Source organism: Aedes albopictus, chromosome 2 (assembly GCF_035046485.1).
Source record: "Aedes albopictus strain Foshan chromosome 2, AalbF5, whole genome shotgun sequence".
Classification (NCBI taxonomy): domain Eukaryota; kingdom Metazoa; phylum Arthropoda; class Insecta; order Diptera; family Culicidae; genus Aedes; species Aedes albopictus.
This window is the reverse complement of record NC_085137.1, coordinates 33,847,978-33,869,830: the sequence shown is the minus strand read 5'-3', so window position 1 is coordinate 33,869,830 and position 21,853 is coordinate 33,847,978. Positions and strand designations below refer to the sequence as shown.

The following is a 21,853-nucleotide window of genomic DNA, read 5'->3' as shown; positions in this document are numbered from 1 at the left end:
AATTAGGGGTCACCTGATAAGTGGATTCCTACCACTGGAACAGGCGGTCCGTAGTGCTATTCTTAGCCAGTTGAACTAACCGCTACCGACACTACACAGCTATCTAGGCTGATCGGGAAAAGAAGTTAATATTGGTGATCAACTTCATACGGGCCCGAAAAGCCGTTACGTTCATATTACTTATACCATAGTATAGGATTTCTGCTTTCACATGAATACAGTACTGTGGGGTTTGAGAGTAATTGAACTAATTGATTAACCTTTTGAGACCTAAAGGATCAAAGCTTATTTTTACGCTCTCAATTATTAGTTTATATGATTGTGGATTTAAACAGAGCTATGACGTTTACGGCAAAGTTGATTGCCATGACATGGGCACGCCATTTTCTGATAGTTCGATTTTGTTTTGATCAAACACATGAACTTAAACTTGATTGACCGCTCGTAGTTGTTACTCTATTGTATCGGCAGATCAGCTACTAAATGACAAGGAACAGGGGACCAATGAGATAGCTGCTTGAGACTAACAGGCATCTTCAGTGTGCGAGTGTTGGTGATATTCTATTTTCAGGCGAGAATGGCGCCTACTACGTCAGGTTGTTGTTGGGAAATTGTTGTTTCGGTAGAGGTAGAGGTTTATAGTTGCCTTTACGACAAGACATTAAATGCTAACTAGCCGTATATACGCCTTTAGTGGTACTCCACAGCAGGTTTTGGCAAAATAACGTGCTACCCGTAACACCTCGTCGAACAAAACAAACCAAAATAGATTTACGTCTGCATCTCGTTCTCTCAGCCCGTTTTGCCGCTTCCTCATCTTTCCACACTCCAGCTGGTGCTAGGTGGTACTTTTTGCTTGTTTTAATAGTGATTTGGTTGGGTTCGAACTTAGGATCCGAAGATATTGCGAATATTTTGTATAGTTTTTCTTTCGTTGCGCAATTTACGCGCAGCTCCACTCCAGTTGCGCGCAGCCAATCAAGAGCAAGAAAGCTGACGACCTCAGACGACGTCGTTGCGCGCCAAAGCTACACGCAGCACGTTTCCATTGTCTGCGACCAAAACAAACATCGACGCTCGCTCACCGGCTGATCATTGTTGTTGATAACTTGCGTGGAAAGGTAAGCTAACTCATTATGGTCCCTTTCGAGATTGTTTTAATGAAACGGAAATAAAACAATATTTTCTGGAATTGTTGCTGATTCGATTGGATGTGCAATTATTTTTTTGCATTCAGTCTAGTATTGATCGCACGCGGTGGATACCGGTTGGGTATGTTTTAAGTAATGCAAATATGGATACTGCCAATGATATGAGATTCACCCTTGCGCACAACTGACTGTCAGATCGGTAAAAGTGTGAAACTAAAAGTTTTCTTGCTAAGCGCAATACTGAAATAGATTTACTTCACAATCTGCTGCTATTGCTCCACGATGCTACAGCTGTGCCAATGGCAGGCCTGGTAGCGAGTCATTATTTAGTGACTTGGTCACTATTTTCGTGTAAGTCACTATAAAGTCACTATTTTCAGGACTTTTCAACTAAAGTCACTTTTTCTGTTAAAAAGTCACTATTTTCAACTATTTTTCAATGTCCTGAAATCTAGCTAGTAAGTGAAACAAGAGTTGATATTGAAAATAGTTAAAAATCATGCTGGAGACAATAAAATGTCTAGTATGTAGTAGGTCTGTTGACAAATTCCCCAATCGCCTTTGTACAAAGACTGACTTTGATTATTAGTGTTGTCTAATTCATGTGACTCCACTTTAAACAGAAATGTGTGATGGCATTCTCGGCAATAACAAAAATTAATAGGTTTTTAACTGCTGGTAAAATTACTTAAGTATTTTTAGAAATCTTGCTGAAATTCTTGGCTGAGTTCATATTAAAATTTTCAGTCAGCAGGACACAAGGTTTTTAGTGTTGCTGCAATATAAATATATGTACTTATTTCTGAATTTCTTGCAAGATCTTCCGTATGATATTCTGGAAGTTCCTGGAAGAAATTGTGTGGCTTCGTGGTCGTGCGGCTAAGGTCACCAAGCCTTTAGTCGCATCGTGCTAAGGAGCGCGGGTTCGATTCCCGCCGCAGCTGTCAGGAAAAGTTTTCGGCTGTGCCACTGGGCGTTGCATGCTAGTCCGTTGTCTAGTGTCGTGCTTCCTTCAAAGAGCAAATAGCTCACTGGAAGCATTGAACGTGTCTGTGTCTTTAAAAAAAAAAAAAAAATCTAGCAGCATGAGTCTGATAACATTCTTTGAGGAATGTTTGACAAATGCAATCCTGAATAACAGTGGTTTAATCCTTTTAGAATACCTGGTATATTTTTTACAATACTTCTGAAATGTTTTCATGAAAAAAAAAACCTTAAACAAGAATAACTCGGCTTTCGGAATAAATTCGTAGGTCTTTCAGTATGGTTTTGTAGAAGTCCTGAATGATTTATAACAAAACTTCTTGAGAAATATCCGAGATGATATTTCCCAAAAATCTTGACTGTTTGTTTTTTACAGACAAATTTAAACAACAGAAACTGTTTCTGATGTTTTAATTTCATTTTGACAGATCATACATTTATAAAGGTTATTGAAAACGATAACTAATAACACTAGTTCCCTGAAAAGGAAGAAGGTAAATATGTACATGGAATAGCCTGATGAAGGAAAAAATATAACTATTCGATTGAACCTGAGACTACCCAACCTGAACTTTCCAGATTTGCAGATAATCTAGTCATCAAAAAGCCCAATTACTTATCCCTCTTTAAATGTGAGATATTTAAAAAAAACTAGCTGTCCCCGGCAAACTTTGTCTTGCCTACTGCGTTTTTTGACGTTTCATGTCCCTAGCCAAGCCCAAGTCCCCGTTCAAAATGCATGAAAACCCGATTTTCAAAAACTCTAAATATTCCCATGTTTTTTGCCTCATAAACCTTCCTTGGGTGAAAACTAACCAAACAAAACTTAGACGACCAAAATTGGACCACCCGATCGCAAGTTATGCGCGGTCCCACGTATGCCACTGCATTTTTATATATATAGATAAAATCTGTTACAAGTTCATCTAACATTGCTTTGGATATTCAGAATGGTAGTTGATTTTTTTCCCTGTAATTTTTCAGATTTTTTCGAAGGAGGTACGCCGAGAAATACTTCAAGAATTCCATCAAAATTGCCTTATTCCTTACTATTATTGGTTTCCACATTTTTTTTTGTTTTGAAGGGATTCTTGCAAAATTATTCAAAAAATCATACCTGAGAAATTCTTACTCAAATTTAGTCATTCATTTTCTTTGCATATGTTCGTCATGAATTTCGTCAAAAAATCACCCAACAAGTTTTCATAAGAAATTCCACATTCGAAGCATTGTCTTTCTCTTGGGTGTACTGCAACAAACTACGAAAGTTGTAATATTTTTATTTTCATTCTTGGAAAATTTAGCAAATATCTCTCCAAGATGTTCATCTGAAATCAGTCCACAAGTACAAAGAAAATACCCACAATAAATATATTCATAGAAATCTATTCAGAAACTCAATGAACCTCTGAGCGTTTCTTCTTCAATTCCTTAGATAAAATCGCCAAGAATGTATTTACCAATCAGGGTTTGGTCGAAAAATCACTCAATGACATCCGTTTTAACTTATTCTAGAGACTTCATCAAGAATTTTCTAAGAAATTCAATCAATGTGTCCCAAAGGGTTTCTGCCGTTACCGTTAACGTGGTCAACACATCTACTTACGTTCATCAGCCTCTTGCCTATCTGGATCAATCTAGTTTGCATAATATATGCAGAAAATTGAATATACGTGCGATTTTGTACATTTTTTAAATAGGCGTGAAAGTTTTCTTAAAAAATATTTATTATGCGATACTCCAAGATTTTTGAATAAAGTACGTCCAATAATTCCTAGTCACTAATATTTTGTTGTGTGCTAAAAGTCACTATTTAGTCACTTTTTTGCTATCTGTAAGTCACTATTTGGTCACAATTTTCGAGAAATTGTTCACTAAATTAACTATTTTGAGCATCATGTTTTGCTACCAGCCCTGCAATGGCGTGCGTTGAATTTATCCCCAATATAAAGAATGCTTGGAAAACAGCTTCAGTTCGAACACCCAAAACTTGTTTTCAAATAGGTATTTCGTTATGTTTAGGGCATTTTCATTTCTTTTTCGATCTGTAGCATATGATTTTATGATTTTATGATTTATGATCCGCCCTAGGATCCGCCAAACATCCACCTATTCAGCACACATTTTCCGACGAAATCATAATTAGTTATTTTTGTGATGGCCAAGCTCTATCAAACCCAGTTGCAGCAATGTTTGCTTCTGAGCTCTTGGATCGGTGAGGCAAAAACGAAGAAGCAAATCAGATGGACGAATTTGTAAACAGAAGCATAGGTCCTGTAAAAGAGAGACAACATGTGCTGTGAAATGCATAACATATCTGCCATCCTCTTTGCTCTTAGCATTTAAAGAGCAGTTGGGAAGCACTCTGATTGCTCCCGAACGAAAACACCTCAAGCACTTGAAATGCTGATTTACAGCCTAAAGCTTTTGAGCAGCACAGCTTGTGCTATTACAAGGCAGTTATGCATTCGAACTGCTCATGTAGGGCAGCAAGCATCTTAAATGCATAATACGGGCTGCTGTATGGCTTATTTAAATGCTTAGTGGTTACCTGGGTAATACTGGACCAAATAGGTATTTGAAAATTCTACAGAAACGGGATTTGCTTTTTGTTCCATCCTAGTATCCACCTATCCGGGAAAACCGGGAAAACTCCAGGAGTTTGAAATCACCGGAAAAAATCCGGGAAATACACAGAAATTGTAAACAGCACCGGGAAAAATGTGTTCTGCCTGGATTGCATTGATAACAAGAATCTAGTCTTGAATATGGTAATTCATGTATTATGGGCAGGCTGAGGACAACGTTCTCAAATAGTCGCCTAACACTGAATATTTGTTTTGGACATCCTCTGGTAAAAATACACGGTAGAAAATACAAGTTCGAACACACCATATAACTTGAACTAATTTAAAATCTGTAATTCAGATTTTCAAAGTAAATGTATTTATTGAAAGGTCATATAACACTGATCAAATACAGCATTTGGTATTGAATAACGTCATCTTCTAATTTTTTTATATGCCTTAGATGTACCTATCTAAAGTTTGTTAGCTTCGGCACGGTGGAAATATTTTCGAACAGTTTTCCAGCAATACTGCTGTAGCAGCAGTCCAAAACGTTGAATTCTGAGTTTCAAGTAAAGTCCACTTGTGCTTATTTCTATGAAAAAGGATAAATATATTACATAAAGCAAATTTAGGTCAACATTTGCCACAATAAGGATATAATTAAGTTTTGGAAAAGATAGTTATGGGTTAAACTGAGGTATGACGCAGCCTTGTTTTTTTTATGGCAAAACTCATTTAAACAGGTACAGGGACATTTTTTTTGCAATTTTAAGGATCAAGATTCAACTTAACACCATTACTCAATGAAAACTAGATGAAATACCAATAAAAGACTTGCGTGCCGGCCGAAACGGACGTGAGATAAAGGACAGTTTATTTCAAATCATATACTGTATTTGATCAATGTTATGTGAGCTTTCAATAAATACATTTACTTTGAAAATATTAATTACAGATCTCTCTCGTTTGTCGGGTGAAGATCACTGCGTCCAGATTTTAGAACTATTGTGATATACCCTTTTGCTGTGAGGTACGCAAGTTATCTCAGTAACATATTTGTCACTGAGATACCTTGGTATCGACTGAACTCAAGACCATCTATTATTGATGAATAGAGATCCTGAGTTACAGTATGTGACTCCCCCATTCTGGCGAGACTAGCTTTATGAAGCCAACCACGTCCTTGGGAGATAAGATCCATATGTCAGCAGGCCCTAAAAAGGGCTTGCTGAGAACTTTGAACCTACGTTAAGTGAGTGCACTGCAATAGCAGAGGATGTGTTCTGATGTTTCCCTCTCCTCGTCACAGAAGCGGCAATTTGAGGTTTGGATTGCTCCGATCTTTTGTAGATGGTATCTGCAGGGGCAGTGTCCAGTTATTAGACCGGTGTAGATGTTGAGATCCCTTTTGTTGAGACCTAATAGTTGTTGGGTTTTCTTGGGGTTTATCGTTACGAGCCTTTTAGATTGGCTCGTATGGGGAAGTGCATTCCAGTTTGATGTGATTTGACTGACCATATATTTGTTCAGTTCCATTTTTACAGAGCAGTCTGAGATCCCGCAGAAGGGCTCAGGGCCAATGAACCTTTCATTAGATCCATTTCTGGCTAGCTCATCAGCAATCTCGTTTCCCTCTAGACCCGTATGTCCTGGGATCCAATATAGGTAGACTCGATTGCGTATGGATAAGTTTTTCAAAGCCAGAATGCATTCCCACACTAGCTTTGAGTTACAAGTGTAGTTATTAAGCGACTTAAGTGCCGCTTGGCTGTCAGAGAAAATACATATTTTTGCAAACCTATACTTTCTCCTCAGGCATAATAACACGCATTCTAATATTGCATATATTTCCGCCTGAAATACTGTCGGCCACTGTCCTAAGTGGACAGAGATTTTTGTTCTAGGGCCATAGATTCCGGAGCCTGTCAGATTATTCATTTTCGAACCATCTGTGAAGAAATTTATAGAGCCTGTTGGAACGCTGGGTCCACCTCCTTCCCACTCCTGGCGGGAAGGAATGAACACATCGTAAGGTAAGTCATAATTGACTACCGTTTCCATCCAGTCATTGAGACCTTTCTGCACAACTGATTGGAGATGAGAGTTCCAATTCAGTTTTGCGTCGAGTATGACACCTAGATATTTTACTTCGCGTGAATAAACTAAGGCATTGTCCACTTAGAATCCGGACGGACAAAATCACGTATATCTCAGGGATGGAATAACAAACATTAAAGGTGAAGCCCTCAAAACAAAGATTATTTATTGTAGTTTCATGGAAAAATTACATTGAAATTATTTATTTTTATTTCAAATACATTTTTTCACTTTTTCCGTATTAACTTCCTTAAAAATCTGCACAACGGTGGTAAATTTTAGAATCAACCCCATCGGCATGTTAGTCCAACAATCAGGTCGTCTATGCAATTTCCTGAGTACCTTGATTAGTCTGATTAGGATTCCGAAGAAAAAATTCAAAAAGTTTTTCTTATTGCGAAATGAGAGGCAATTTGGTGAATAGAGTGAACGCGAAATTTGAGTGTTTTTTCGTTGATAAATACTACCCATCTATGACGAAACCACTGAACGGCTCCGGCTGCCGTGACAGATCATCGAAATAGGTAAAACCTCTATAGATCCCTTGTGTGCGTTTTTGAAAAGCAGCACGCGGTTATTGAGGCTGCCATCCTTGTATAAATTTGTTCTCATCATCTTGTTTTTAAAAAACGATGCCCAGATTTCGTACTTCTTGCCAAATCTTCGAATTCCAAGCAGATCAATCAATGAACCCAAGCTTTAATCTTCTGGGACACTTCTTTATGCCATGATTAACAACATCTGTGCACAAAACACATAATGGTTCTGGAGATATTAACATTTTTTGCGACTGCCGTACCTGACCACACTAAATTTTCAACGTGTTTGTGCAAGATTTTTTTCCTTCTCTTGTCTTCAATCTGAAATAACTTTTCACTCGTTGCAAGAAAATCGATGAAATTTTCACCGTTAAAAGAGGACTAGTGTAGGATCAGACTGCTGTAAAAAAATGAAGATTGTGATCATTGAGAGCGTCCCTGGAAAATATGCCATGCGTCCGGATTCTAAGTGGACAATGCTTTAGTTGTGTATGATTCAAGAAAAGGGGTTTCAGTTGGACCTTCCTCCGTTTGGTGAAAGGGATAATGGAAGTTTTTGTAGGATTTATGCCTAGTTGTTCCTTATGACACCAGGAAAAAGTGTGATTTAGGGCAGATTGCATTCTTTCCACGATAACACTTTCGAATTTGGCTCGTACAATAATGACAACGTCATCAGCATATCCAACCACTTCGAAGCACTCCGCCTTGCGGACATCCCCTTGTTGCTTTAACAGTAATGTATGAACCGCTAAGCTCAGAGGAGATTTTTCGATTAGCTAGCATAGCATGTACCCAGGTAACAATGGATGGGTCGAATTTTCTCCTCAACATTGCTGACCCTATAGACGAATAAGAAGCGTTATCGAATGCGCCCTCAATATCAAGAAATGCTACAAGAGCAATTTCTTTTGCATTGAGTGTTTTTTCGATCTTTTGAACTACCGTATGTAGTGCCGAGATCGTAGATTTTCCACTTTGATAAGCGAATTGGTTTTTTGACAAAGGCATTGCTTTCATAAATTTGTGATTTATGTACTCGCATAGTACCTTTTCCATAATTTTGAGCATTACAGAGGATAAACTTATCGGCCTGAATGCTTTGGGGTTGGTTTTATCCCTCTTTCCTGCCTTCGGAATGAAGACAGCCCGGATTTGACGCCAATCGTTGGGTATATGCCCCAAAATCAGACTCGCCCTAAAAATCTCAACCAAGGGTGGAACCAGTGTTTTCTCCTCTTTTTGGATCAACGCTGGGAATATTCCATCCATGCCAGGAGACTTAAATGGCTCGAAAGATCTCACAGCCCTCTCAACCCTGGCCCGAGTGAAAGCTTCCTTTGCAACCTTTATTGCGTCTTTTTTAGATCCAGAAACCCATGATTGGATCTCTTGTGGATCTGAGACAGCAATTCCAGTGTCTTGGTCGCCGATGCTCGACTCAGGGATTGAATCAGGGAAGTGGATCTTTAACAATTCGCTCAGTGTATCGCTAGGCTCTACAGTGAGCGAACCATCCGTCTTTCGGAGGCTACCCACACCATTGGAGTGGTCTTTTGAAAGAGTTTTTTGGAGTCTGGCCACTACGGGTGTATTCTCTATGCTTTCACACATTAGAATCCACGATTTCCGTTTGGCTGATCTTATTTCTTTGTTGTAGTTCGTCAGGGCCTTTCTGTATAGGCTCCAATCGCCGGTTCGCTTGGCACGATTGAATTCCCTACGCGCAGTTTTCCTAAGCTTCTCAAGAGTTTTATTCCACCATGGAACGTCTCTGCTCGAACTAATTGATTTAGTTGGACAGCTCTCTTGGTAGGCATTAAGGATTTTGTTTTTAATGGATTTGGACGCATCTTCCAATTGTGTAATGGACTTGATGTGACTTTCTATGATGTACTCTTCAGATTGTAGGATAGCTGAGTAGGATTCCCAATCAGTTTTCTTAGGATCTTTAAACGTTTTTTCTATCGTTAGACCCCCTTCCCATTCGAAGATGATGTGTTTGTGGTCTGACATTGATATTTCTTCAGAAACATGCCAGTTTTTTATTTTATCAGAGATAGACTGACTACATAGAGTCAAGTCCAAAACTTCCTGACGAATGAGGTTTTCAAACGTGGGCTGGTCATCAACATTACAAATGTCAATGTTCTTGGAAGAGAGAAACTGTAACAGGTACTCACCTCTGGTGTTTATATTTGTACTTCCCCATACGGTGTGATGTGCATTTGCGTCACACCCTATGACGAAGGGGATGTTGTGTCGGTGGCTGTAGGCTACGAGCGCAGCTATTTCTGGAGGAGGGATTTCGTCCACGTCACCTGGGAAGTATGCCGAGACCATCAAGATCTCTCTACTCCCTCTAGCGGAAGGTACCTCCATCCTGACAGCTACGATGTCCCTTTTTATGAATTCTGAAATTGGAAAGTATTTACAGTTGTTATGTAATAAAATAGCCGCTCTAGGAGAAAGCTAGCTGTCATCATATACCAACTTACATGAGTGTTGTGGAATACCTTGTATTCTGGATTTATTGACCCATGGCTCTTGAATGAGGGCCACGGTTAGATTCTCTTTGGTGAACCTCCGACAGAGCACACCCGTGGCGCTCTCAGCATGGTGGAGGTTCACTTGCAGAACTTTAGTCGCCATTTCCGGGGTTACCGCTTTTTTCCGGACGACGACTATCCGGCTTTGGATGTTGCGGATCATCAGGGTGTCGTTTGGTGTTACAGTTTGGGTTGTTTCTCTTCCCTGTAGCGACCTGGCCCGCCAGTTTCGCCTCTGTGGTCAAACTGTCGCTTTTTGCACTCCCTCTGCCCTGTTTAGATACCTTTGGTTTGGTACCACTAGAGCAGGGAGTCGCATGTAAGCTTCGAGCTTTTCCTTTAGAGGCGGACTGACTAGCCTTTATGGTGCTTTTGGGGTGAGATTTACTAACCTCGCCCGAACCGGAGGCTTCCTCAGATTTCTCTTGGGTCGGCCTTCCAGTTAGCCGAACCTTGCCCGAACAGGAGGCCTCCTCAGATTGCTCTTGGGTCGGCCTTCCAGTCGGATTGGCGGTATCGGCAGTCGGTTGATCTGTAATCTTCCTTAGTTGGATTTCACCAAATCGGTAGTTGAGGGTGTATTTGGACTTCTTCAACTTTTCCATCGACGCACCCTCTACTGTGAAGATCCATTCGACATGAATGTCTTTCAGAATGGATCGTTTCACAATACGCCAATTAGTTGTTGTGATGTCATTTTGGCTTTCTATGAGAGCCTTTATTCGATCGTCGTCGTCATAGCTGGAGCTTTGTGGGAAGAATGCTCGGATCATCTCTGGACGTGGAATCGCCACTTCGTCCATTGCCATCAGCTCTGCACCTTCCCAGGGTTTCATGGATGGGGATATTCTCTTTAACCACTCAGCAGTCTCTTGATCCTTACAGATTAGAACCATGTAACCGGACTTGTAGATGAGGTTGTTGAATTTGGGTTTTATTGGCTCGTTTCGTTGTTGAACTACTCTGAGCAGGAGTGCTTCTTGTAGAAGGTCTAGCTGGGCTGTAGTGAGTTGGACGGTGGGAAAGTCTTTGGGTATTATCCCGACCTTCACGCTTTTGGCCATATCACTGTAGCTGATACCAGCTGTTTTCCTCATGGGTGGGTTTTGTTGTCCAGACACGTTTTTCTGAGGCGCGCTGTTTGTGGACTGTTGGGCGAGCTCTCTCGGATCCAGATGGTGCTTCACCCTTTTTTGTTTGGGGTCCTCTGTGGCGGATTTGTCTAGGTCGTTTCTCGAGCGTTTTGAGGAAGTGGGCTCGCTCTCCTTATTCAGGATTATGGACAAGGCCTCATTCCGGTCTTTTCCCTTCTCCCGGAGGGTTCTAAGCTGCTTCCTCTGCGAGCGTGTGAGTATGGGGAATTTCTTACTCGGAGCCCCCTTCGCTTCCGTAGAACCCTTGTTATCTTCGGATCCTTTGCTACTTGCTAAAGATTCTTGGGGGTTGATGACGATCCGTATACCATCATCTTCGTTATCTTCCATGTCCAGCAGGTTGGAGTCGGTCGATGAGGGGTGTTGTAGATCTGGATCAGCTTTGTCGAAACATGTGCTGCTCCGGGAGGTAGGCGTTGAGGGGCAGGATATTTCCATCTTCTCCTGCGAACTACTGAGTAGCTGGTCTTCGGTAAGGCCAAGCTGACTCAGAGTATTCTCCACTTCGCTCTCACACGACTGAGAGAGGCAGTCGTCACCTTGAAGGTTGTTTGTAAAATTTGTACTCATTTTTGGTCCCACGAGTAGCTAGGGAAATAAATGTCCGCTGCACCAGTGCCCCGCCGTAGTGCAGTAAGGGCTGCTTACTGGGGTGTTCGCCCTGGTGCACCCCAGGCTCCGTTCGCGGTTGAGCATGTTTAGAACCCCCTCAACCATTCAGCCCTCGGCACGGGTCGCATGACACCTTGGCATTGGGGTTTATCCATTTTTTCTTTACACGATGGCCATGAATAACAGCCATCGCAACCTTCCTCCTTTACCAGGGCTTAGGACCTGTAGCTCAAGTTCTCAATAGTTTCACGATCTTTCGGACATGCAACTACGGAGAACCATCATTGCTAGCGGAGTTGATTACAGATGAGAAATTAATTCATTTTTATTGTGTATTCAAACTTATTGAACACCGTGTAGTTCGCCCAGAAGCACTGTTTGAAGGAATTCTCAGATGGATTTTTTTGAAGGAATCTCTTGGAAGGAATTTCTCGAAGATTATATAAATGGAATTTCTGACGGAATCCTTAGAAGAATTTCTCGGAAGAATTCGCAAGAGTTTCTGGAGAAATTCCCAGGTGAAATTTCAGGAAGAATCACCAGAACAAATTTCTACAGGAATCTTCGAGGAATCCCCAGAAGTAGTTTTTGTTGGTTTTATTACGTGTATTTCAACTAAAGCTAATTCTACACTTAGTGCCCCCAGAAGCACAATTTGGAGGAATTCCCAGATAGATTTTTTGAAGGAATCTCTTGGAAGGAATTTCTCGAGGAATATATAAATGGAATTTCTGATGGAAGGAACCCTCAAATTGTATTTCTGACGGAATCCTTAGAAGAATTTCTCGGAGGAATTCACAAGAGTATCTGGGGAAATCCCCAGAAAGAATTTTTCGAGGAATCCCTACCGAAACCTCTAGATAGAATTCTTGGAGGAATTTCCAGAAGAAGTTTCTGGAGAAAAGGGTTACTCAGATGGCATTTCTGGAGTAATCAACAGATAGAGTTCATGGAAGAATGCCCAAAACGATTTTTTTAGAATAGTCCATAGGAGGTTAGATTTCGTGGTGTAATGAAGAATTACAGGAAAGATACGGTAGGCAGGACATGTTGCGAAAATGCCGAACAACAACCCTGCAAAGCTGGTCTTTGTGAATCCGGTAGATGTAAAAAGGGGAGCAATACAGCAAACAAGGTGAGCAAACCAGGTTGAACGTGATCTAATTATCAAATCAATTTTTGAGCAGATTAAAACGAGCTCCGTCCTAATGGCAGCCAATCACTTCAAAGTTACAGATTCGTACTCGAGTGTAATGCATTTGCGAATCTGGAAAGCACTTTGCAACCTAGGTACCATTGTCACGATTCTCTCACGCTGCTGCACACGAAACTTCAATCTTCGCGGTCCCAAACAGCAGCAGCAGTGCTCATCCACCACTTTATCTAATTGGTTTAGATAAATCGTAATCGTGATTCATGCACTCGACATTCACGCTATGTACCAGATATGTCGCCGAGCGGCGCCACTATCTCACATAACGTTGAACATTTTTCCCGTTTTCTTTTAGTTTACATGCCCGTATAAGGAATCCAATTACATCATGTTGGTTGACAGACAGGAGGAGAAATAGAAGCAGCAACGTCTCCGCGACGTCAAGGCACCAAGCAGCCTTACACTAATTAAGAATGGCAATCCTTCATCTCCCGGAGGCGCCCCACATACATCTGCTCGCACACGTAGTGTTTTCTGTAATGACTATATTGTTATCCTGGGACAGGGGGAGGAGCATGGTGGCTGCTGTTCTTCGATCTTGGTTCGATTGAAGGCAAGGAGTAAATCCTTTGGCGATGGCGGTTACAACGGAATCACTTGACTGTGACGCCGATGGTTCCGGGTCATTTGGCCGAGTGCCGTTTGGCCGAACGCCATTTGGCCGAATGGGTCATTTGGCCGAATGCCATTTGACCGAATGCCGTTTGGCCGAAAATAAATGATGAACTTAAGTGACCATGTCACTATTCCTCGCATCAGTATAACTCGAAAGAACAGCCTATGATTCAAAGAAGGAAAAATCTTTGATAAAATATTGACAGGTTCAACGCCAACTCATCCCTGAATGTCAAAACTAGAAAAAATAGCCTATGATTAAAAGAAGGAAATATTTCTGATGATCATATTGGTAGTTGGAATGTCAAAACTTCTTCTGAATTCTTTTGAACATAATTCGGCCAAACGGCATTCGGGCAAACGACCGTTCGGCCAAATGGCATTCGGCCAAATGGCGTTCGGCCAAACGGCATTCGGCCAAACGGCATTCGGCCAAATGGCCGGACACCGACGCCGATGGACATGAAACAGGCTGAAAGGATACGACTTGTCATTTCTTAAAGATATTCACGCAAATAAATAGGTTAAATGAAATTTTGCCCCAAGGATGCATGCTCTTGTACATACACCGTGCTCAGTACTTCCAAATTCACTTACAAATTCCCAGAGGAAACCCCGCAGGAATTCCCAGATGAATCGCTGGAGAAAATTTTGGAGAAATTCCCGGAAGAAGTTCTGGAGGAATCCCTGGATCAATCACTGAAAAAAAACCCAAAAGGTATTGCTGGAGACATATCTGGATGTATCGCTGCAATAATTCCCGGAGGAATGCCTGTGAAATTCCCAGAAAAATCCCTAAGGGAATCCCCGAGAATTCCTAAAAGAATCTCTGAAATTTTTTTTTGAAAAGTCCTTTTTAATTGTGCCTATAACATTTGTTTTTTTTTCATGTTTTACTTGAAAGAATACCTTTTTTGGAGTTGGTATGTCATTTTTCAGATTCTAATATCATTGTTTAGATGATTGAAATGGTATGAAACGCTGGATAGGGTTAAACTGGGCAGTGGACATAACAATTAGGAACAAGCTGGGTCAATGAAACCTTGAGAAAAAAGTTTACTAACTATTATGATCATATTCCAAAATACTTTTTTTTTTTTTCTTTGTGGGGTCTGTTGTCAGACACGGCTAAGACCGATAACGGTCCATCTCGCCTCCAAAATACTTTGCAAATGATCTTACTCTACTTTTTTCTCCTCTCCGCAGGTTGCGCCGTTGGGTCGTAAAAAATGCATTACCTGTTCCATTCCGCAAGTATCGCAACTTCTGCCGAACCTAAATGGAGCAACTGCCCGTACAACAAACGGCCAGCAGCAGCGTGTGAACCGATTTCCAACAGCGTACTAGCAACAACCGACACCAGTAGCAGCGGAGAAGCACTATTCCTCGAACTGCAGGCAGCAGGATGGCCCGATGTCCGCCTATTGTCCTGATATTAACCGTGCTGCTCGGCATCGTTCGTGTAGCGGATCAGACAAAATGTGCCCTAACGCCGAACTACGGCAGCGGTTTCAGCACACTCCTGTCCGATGGAGGTCGCGCCGCATTGGAAGCGCGCCTCCCATCGGACGACAACTATCCGACCTACAATGATGACAGTGAGGATGTAAGAAGCTTCCTCAAGGTGCTGAGCTGCTCCGATACGGGCATTCGAGTGGTGAACGAAGACTATCTGCGACCGGTCAATTCCTACAAAGGAGTGTTATTGGAGCGGGTTCCTGTGGAACACCCGGAGAGTGACCACCTGGCGTTCAAAAATGAGAACTATTTGGAGGTGGTACAGTGGAGTGACAGCAATGTCACGGAGAAGCAGCTAGAGTTGACTTTTGCGAGAGAAGAGAAGAAATTTATTAATTTACTGATAGTAGATTTAAGCGGAAATAGCCTTAGAAGTTTAAGGCGAGATTATTTTAGCAAACTAGACAGATTGAAGCTGTTGAAATTATCCGAGAATCAATTATCCAATCTTCCAAGTGATATTTTCTATGACTTAATAAACTTAGAAGAGCTGCAATTGCAGCACAACCACCTTGTCGAGATCGTGCCAGGTCAGCTGAGGCCACTGAGCAAGCTACGGATTCTGAACCTATCGAACAATACCATTCACGATCTTCCGCGGAACATTTTCAACGGGCTGAACAACCTTACCGAGTTGTACATGTCCAACAATCGCCTGTACGTGGTGCCATTTCAGATCTTCAAAGAACTACGCGCGTTGGAAGTGCTAGACGTTTCCAACAACATGCTAGTTTCTTTCCTGGATAATTTCTTTCTCGCCAATAAACAGCTGCGCGTATTAAGACTGAATAACAATATCATCGAGAAGATCTCGAAAAACGCCCTGTATGGCCTTAGAAAGCTTCAAACTTTGGATCTCTCCTCCAACAAGCTGGTATTCATCGATCGGAATGCCTTCGATACATTGGAAGATTTGCGGCATCTGAACATCTCCAACAATCAAATCTACATTCTTCCTTCGACGGTATTTTCCACGCTGAGGAACATTCTGTCCATCAATTTGAGTAACAACGTGATGAGAACGCTACCGAACTCAATCTTTTCCGGTCAGCTCAAGTTGGAAAGGTTGTATCTGGATGGAACCAATTTGGAAACGCTAAGCAACTGGGTGTCCAGGCATAACAATACAATCAACAAGGAAATCCTACGCAATTTACGCTACCTGTCGATCCGAAATAACACCCGCCTAAAAGAGATCGAACCATGCGTTTTCCGAAACGTTCCAAACCTGGAAACACTGCTGTTATCCAACAATAGACTGACGAGCTTGCCGAAAGAGATCGGCGAGTTGACTAAACTGCGATACCTGGACGTCGCCAACAACGACATTATGTACATCCCGGAGCAGATCCGGCATCTTCATCAGCTGGAACAAGCAAACTTCCTAAACAATGACTATGGTTGTGATTGCCACATGTACTGGATCCTCAGCTGGATCGATGAACTGCAAGCGGAGAACAATACCCTAAAGATATACGATCTGTTAAGTCTGTCACAGCTCAAGTGCCGCAGCGGCTATCCGGGCGACGTCATCAGAGTATTACAGCACATAAATTGCTTCAAACCGGAACTGCTACAATCATCCGACAGCAAAATGCACCTGCTCAAGTCGGACGCCGTGCTGGAGTGTGTGTTTACCGGAAATCCCCCGCCGGACATTATTTGGATTACGCCGAAGAACGAAATCCTCCGCCATAGTCAGGAGCACGACCAGAAATCATTGTTGTTCGAGTCTTCAAGCGAAACCATTCCCAATAAGTACCAACAAGCGGTGGAATTCCAAATGCTCACCACCGACAACGTAACCGGGAATGGTGAACTGCACGAAAATCTCGGAATGGGCATTACACTGCTGGAGAATGGATTCCTGCGGATTCATAACATTTCCCGGAGGGACAGCGGACTGTACACGTGCTACGCCATTAACATAATGGGCAATGCAACCGCAGGAATAAGGTAAGCTTTTTTCCGCTCTATTTATTACTGCTCAAATGTGAATGTTTCGATTTTTTGGTAAACACGGTGGCCTTCGGCCAAACGCAACAAGACGTGCTCAGGTCTGGCCAACAAACGTACTTACTAGACTCTATACAGTTACGTCGACAGCAATTCATATACGGGGTATGTGCTTTGCTTTCATACAATAGAATGTGCCAAAAATCAAGTTTTTGAATATAAATGTGACCTGTGTAATTTGAAACCCTTTGTAGAACAAGTTATTTTTCAATCCTAGCTAGATGTCGTCTACTTGAATCTAGGAAAACTAATCCGGAACTTTTCGCCGGAACACCCTAATGTGCATGTTCCCTCGGAACGACGTTCGTTGTTTTGGAAGCTTGCCACATGCCAAAATATCGACAAGCCGACGCGCCACTGCGGTTCCCCATTGTTTGTTGAGGGAGCTTCTTGAAACAATAAATCCAGGGAAAAACAAGCAAAAAGAAAACTGCCAACATCTACTGCAATGACGGGCAGCTTTAAGTACCACCGTAAGGACAGCGGTCATTGGTCCCTTTGGAATCGATTCTCCCCAGCGTTTGATGGTGACCGGCGCGGCGGCGACTTTGGATGAAATGAGAGGCAGGCACTAGTGTGCCGATTTCTGTGTCAGAAAATGCCACCATCATCGTCGGAGCCGCGTGGACCGGCAACATCGTTATAAGTCATCCTCATGGTGGACGGTAGAGGCTGTTATATGAACGATTTGTTTATGCCTAGAACGTTCGCAGCCTGGTAGTGTCCGAGTCAAGCGAGTCGAGAGGCCCGGAGATGTCATTAGTGCCGTGAAAAGTGGGTGTTTATAATGCTGTCCGGCGAATGCTATCTTCCGCATTGTCCCTTGAGCCCTGGAGGCGCCAGTCAACTTTTTGTGCCCAACGGAAAAAGGAATTTCATCATCATCCAACCAAAGATGAATATTATGCATCGAAATTTGTAGAACAATGTCCTCATATTTTATTTTCCGGCCTATTACGCTTGGAATACTTTCTGAAATGAATAGTTTCTCAACGATACAAAGTTGACGATAACGGAATTCACAACCACACCGTGTGACTCACATAAAACAGTGAATAGGCGCTTTTTATGGTTCACTATTTTTGGCATATATTTCTTTTAAGTTTATCAAGTGCTGAACGGCTAACTGTCCGTAAAATGGTTTGCGAAAAATCAATTTATTTCGTTCACTTGTCTACAAGAGATCTTTTTCAATCGTAACGTGCTGGTTGTTCCGGTCATCACGGTTGCCAAGGTCGCCAAAGTTTGCGGAAAAGATGAGGCAAATTGATATTTTTCCTAGGATTATGGGCTTTAATAGATGGGACGGGACACGCGACGAACATGGTTCATTTTGCTCCACGAATCCGTAGATGGTAGGCGTTTGGTGTTACTGCACGAGGCTGAAACGGTTAGAAAGCTTTTAGTCCGTTCAGGGGAAGCAAGCACGATTTGTGGTGATTGCCTAGCAAATGGTTCTTGGGAGGGGGCGGATGGAGTAGGTGTTGAAGAAAATTGTTTATTGTAATTGGCTCTCTATCACATATCACTAGATTTAGATTGTTAAGGGGTCTACATAGTTCAGCGGGTAAAGGTGGAATATCCAGACCAGATATTTGAAAATTGATCAAAGGCTTCCTTAAAAAATGTATAACTGGAATTCTTGACGAGGATACAAGAACCTCTAGAGCAGCAGTTTTAGTACTCTCCTGATTTTGAATATAAAGTTCAGCATTTGAACATCCCTGGCCAAGTTCGCAGGGGTTGACGGTATTAAAGTGAAGGAGTTTCATTTTGATTATTGTAATGTAGTGTTCTTTAGTGAAACATATCACCTTTTTAACACTTTAATGCGCCTCCAACGGTTCATCACGAACCGGCTGCTGCAGATGGAGTATGGCTGATCATATGCATCAGACATGCTTGATAAACACGGAGGAACCGCCGGGGCTTAGTAGAGTCTATTCCCAAGCAATAGTTCCAAGTCGGTTGGATTTGAGAAGGTTTTGATGATCGTTACAAATCCTAATAAAAGTATTATAGGATTTGTGACAGGTTTTGGAACCTTTTACAGCCAGAAGACTTCAAAATGTTGTTTGGGCTCTATTTCCCACGTTTTTCGGTTGATTTTGATTAGTAATATATTAATGTCATAGTTGCTTTTTCGCATTTTTAAAATGTTAGGTACTTGATTATATTTCTTTGAATATAGCAATTAAAATCAGTGCTGAAAAATTCATTTCGTCATATCTTAATTCAATCACCTACAGCTCATTTTAGAAGCTGAACCTAAGAATATGGTATATGGAAAACTTGTGCGGCTAGACCAGTTCTGCAAGAAAGTCACGGAAAAACCGCCATTTTTCGAACATTTAAGGTAAATGTCACGGATCACCTTTGAAAAATGCCAAATGATATTCACCGTGAATATCATTCGCATTTTTTGAAGGTAGTCCGTGACATTTACCTTAAATATTCGAAAAATGGTGGTTTTTCCGTGACTTTCTTGCAGAACTGGTCTAGCCGCACAAGTTTTCCATATACCATATTCTCAGGTTCAGCTTCTAAATTGAGCTGTAGGTGATTGAACTTAGATATGACAAAATGAATTTTTCAACACTGATTAAAATCAACCGAAAAATTAATAGTGGGAAGGAGATTTGCAGCACTTAATTGTGCTGATAGATTCGAAGCTAACATGCGAACACTTAAACGCATTGTTGACGTCAATGCGTTTGACGTGACATTTTGGACAAAAAACTGACTGCTTTTTAATAACTGAACAACGTTACTTTTGTATGACTAGGTTGACATTTCTAGGCCACGCATGAGAAAATGACATGGTTTATCGAGGTAGGACCGATAGGACAATTGAACGAATTAGAACATTTTTCATAGTCACGCAGAAAAAAGAGGCTTGTTTAAAACAATAAAATGCATGGTTGATTTTCAAACTGAGCAATTGCTTATTCCAAAGTTATATTTCTTTGTTCTTGCTTAGAGTTTATCGATCAAAACAATCAATTCCCATCATTCCATATAACGACGAAAACTTCATTTGTTTCAACAAAATGGGGACCATAAACATGGCCCGGATGCACTCACACATCTTTAAAATTCTTACCCCAAAATCGCCACAACGAAGAAAGTGTTGCAAATCCATCATTCCAACTTCCAAGTGCAGTTTTGGCCGTGATGGATAACGCGCAGGTACTCAAGACAGCATCCTCAAAAAGTTGGTCGGTTTCGCTTTTTTGCCTTTTTTATTCGTTCTCGCTTCCATCCGCTTGCCGAGTGTCTAAAAATAGATTTCCGAGCTGCCGCAGGAGCTGCCGTCACCAACACAATCACATTGCGGTTTTGTTAGTACCAAAAGTGCAGTCGTTTAAAACAATCTGTCATTTTATGTTGAAACTACCAAATCTCAGTTTGTTCTAACAAACTGTCGAAAATTTCGTCAAATGAAAATATTTGTATTATCAAACAATGGATAAAGTTCAGTTTAAACTAGAAATCAGTTTGTCGCTATAGCAAACTGAAAAATCGGTTGATTTGAACTAGAATTTAATTGTGTTTACAATTTTTTTTTCTGCGTGTATTTATATGGGGATGAATACATAATAGTTGACAAGCAATTTTTGTTTTATTACAATCAACTGACCAACTTTGCGTATTATTGTTTATCTCTTAGATTATGTTATGACATAAACAGAAAAATATCAGAAGTTCAGTTACATGTTTCTGTGGGTTTTGGACCGATGACAATTTAAGGACACAAGAGATGAACACAGAGAAGTAGAAAACGATTAGCGAAATCAAGAAAACAATTTGACACAGAATCGACTATATTTTAACATACGGGTTCGACTGATTCGATGAATCTATCTAGAAGTATCTAGTAGAAGAGAATTGATGCTAAGATTAGAAAAAAGCTTGCAGTTGGGACTAGACTAAAATAGTGACCGATAGGAAACAATGCGCTAGACAGCATTATTATTCATTTTTTAATACAGTACAGTATTTAGCTGAGTACGAAGATACGGATTAGTTGGCGTACAGATGACAGGGTTCTCACGGGAAGTGCTTCAAGCGAGGCTTACATAACAACTGACAATAAAGAAACCTATTTTCCTTGCCTTTCTACGCAATCTGACCGAACACACGTGTTTTTGTTAATCTCCTAGGCATTATTAAGACATGACGTATGTGCATGACGCAACAACTACCAGGACACAGTTCCAGACGTCTCTTTTTAATAACGACATTCAGCATATTTCCAATAAAACTACACTTCAATAAAGCAAAGACTAAAGCTGCTATGATAGAACAGATCAGAATGACTTGATTGACTATTACCTTGGAGATCTACTTCGAATAACTGACAAATTGACAAGAACCTAACTAAATACATGGACCATACAAAAACCAATTGACAAAAATTGACGCTTTTTTTACCATTTCATTGCAGAAACAAAGAACTGACCTTCTCACCATACTAAAATTTAGCTCATTACTACAAATCTAGTACTACACACTTAATTCAGATTGCCGGGATATCAGCATTTTTTCAAACTTTTGCCGAGATTCGCACAGCCGAGCAATCAGCAAACAATCATTTCGCCGGGATCTCAGCAATTTTAACAGTTAATTGCTGATAGTCGGCAATCGTTTTGCTGAGAATCAGCTAACAATTGTCACTTTTTGCTGAGATACCAGATAAAGATTTTGCTGAGCAGACGGCTGTGCGCGATTTTGCCGAGCCCGCGAATCTGTTTTGAGTGTGTACACCGAACGTGCCCCATTGGGCTATAGCCCACCTAACGGGCGCCCAGTTAAAACGTAGCCCACCTAAACGT

The 21,853-nt window shown here is 41.2% G+C and overlaps 1 protein-coding gene across 1 annotated transcript in view; it reads left to right on the top strand.

The window, feature by feature from the left end:
- Positions 1-21,853, top strand: part of LOC115268609 (uncharacterized) — a 194,298-nt gene that overhangs the window by 126,542 nt on the left and 45,903 nt on the right. Inside the window, exon 2 of the mRNA XM_062849444.1 lies at positions 14,691-16,958. Coding sequence (XP_062705428.1) covers positions 14,890-16,958 — 2,069 coding nt within the window. The 5' untranslated portion in view covers positions 14,691-14,889. The remainder of the gene's footprint in view (positions 1-14,690; positions 16,959-21,853) is intronic.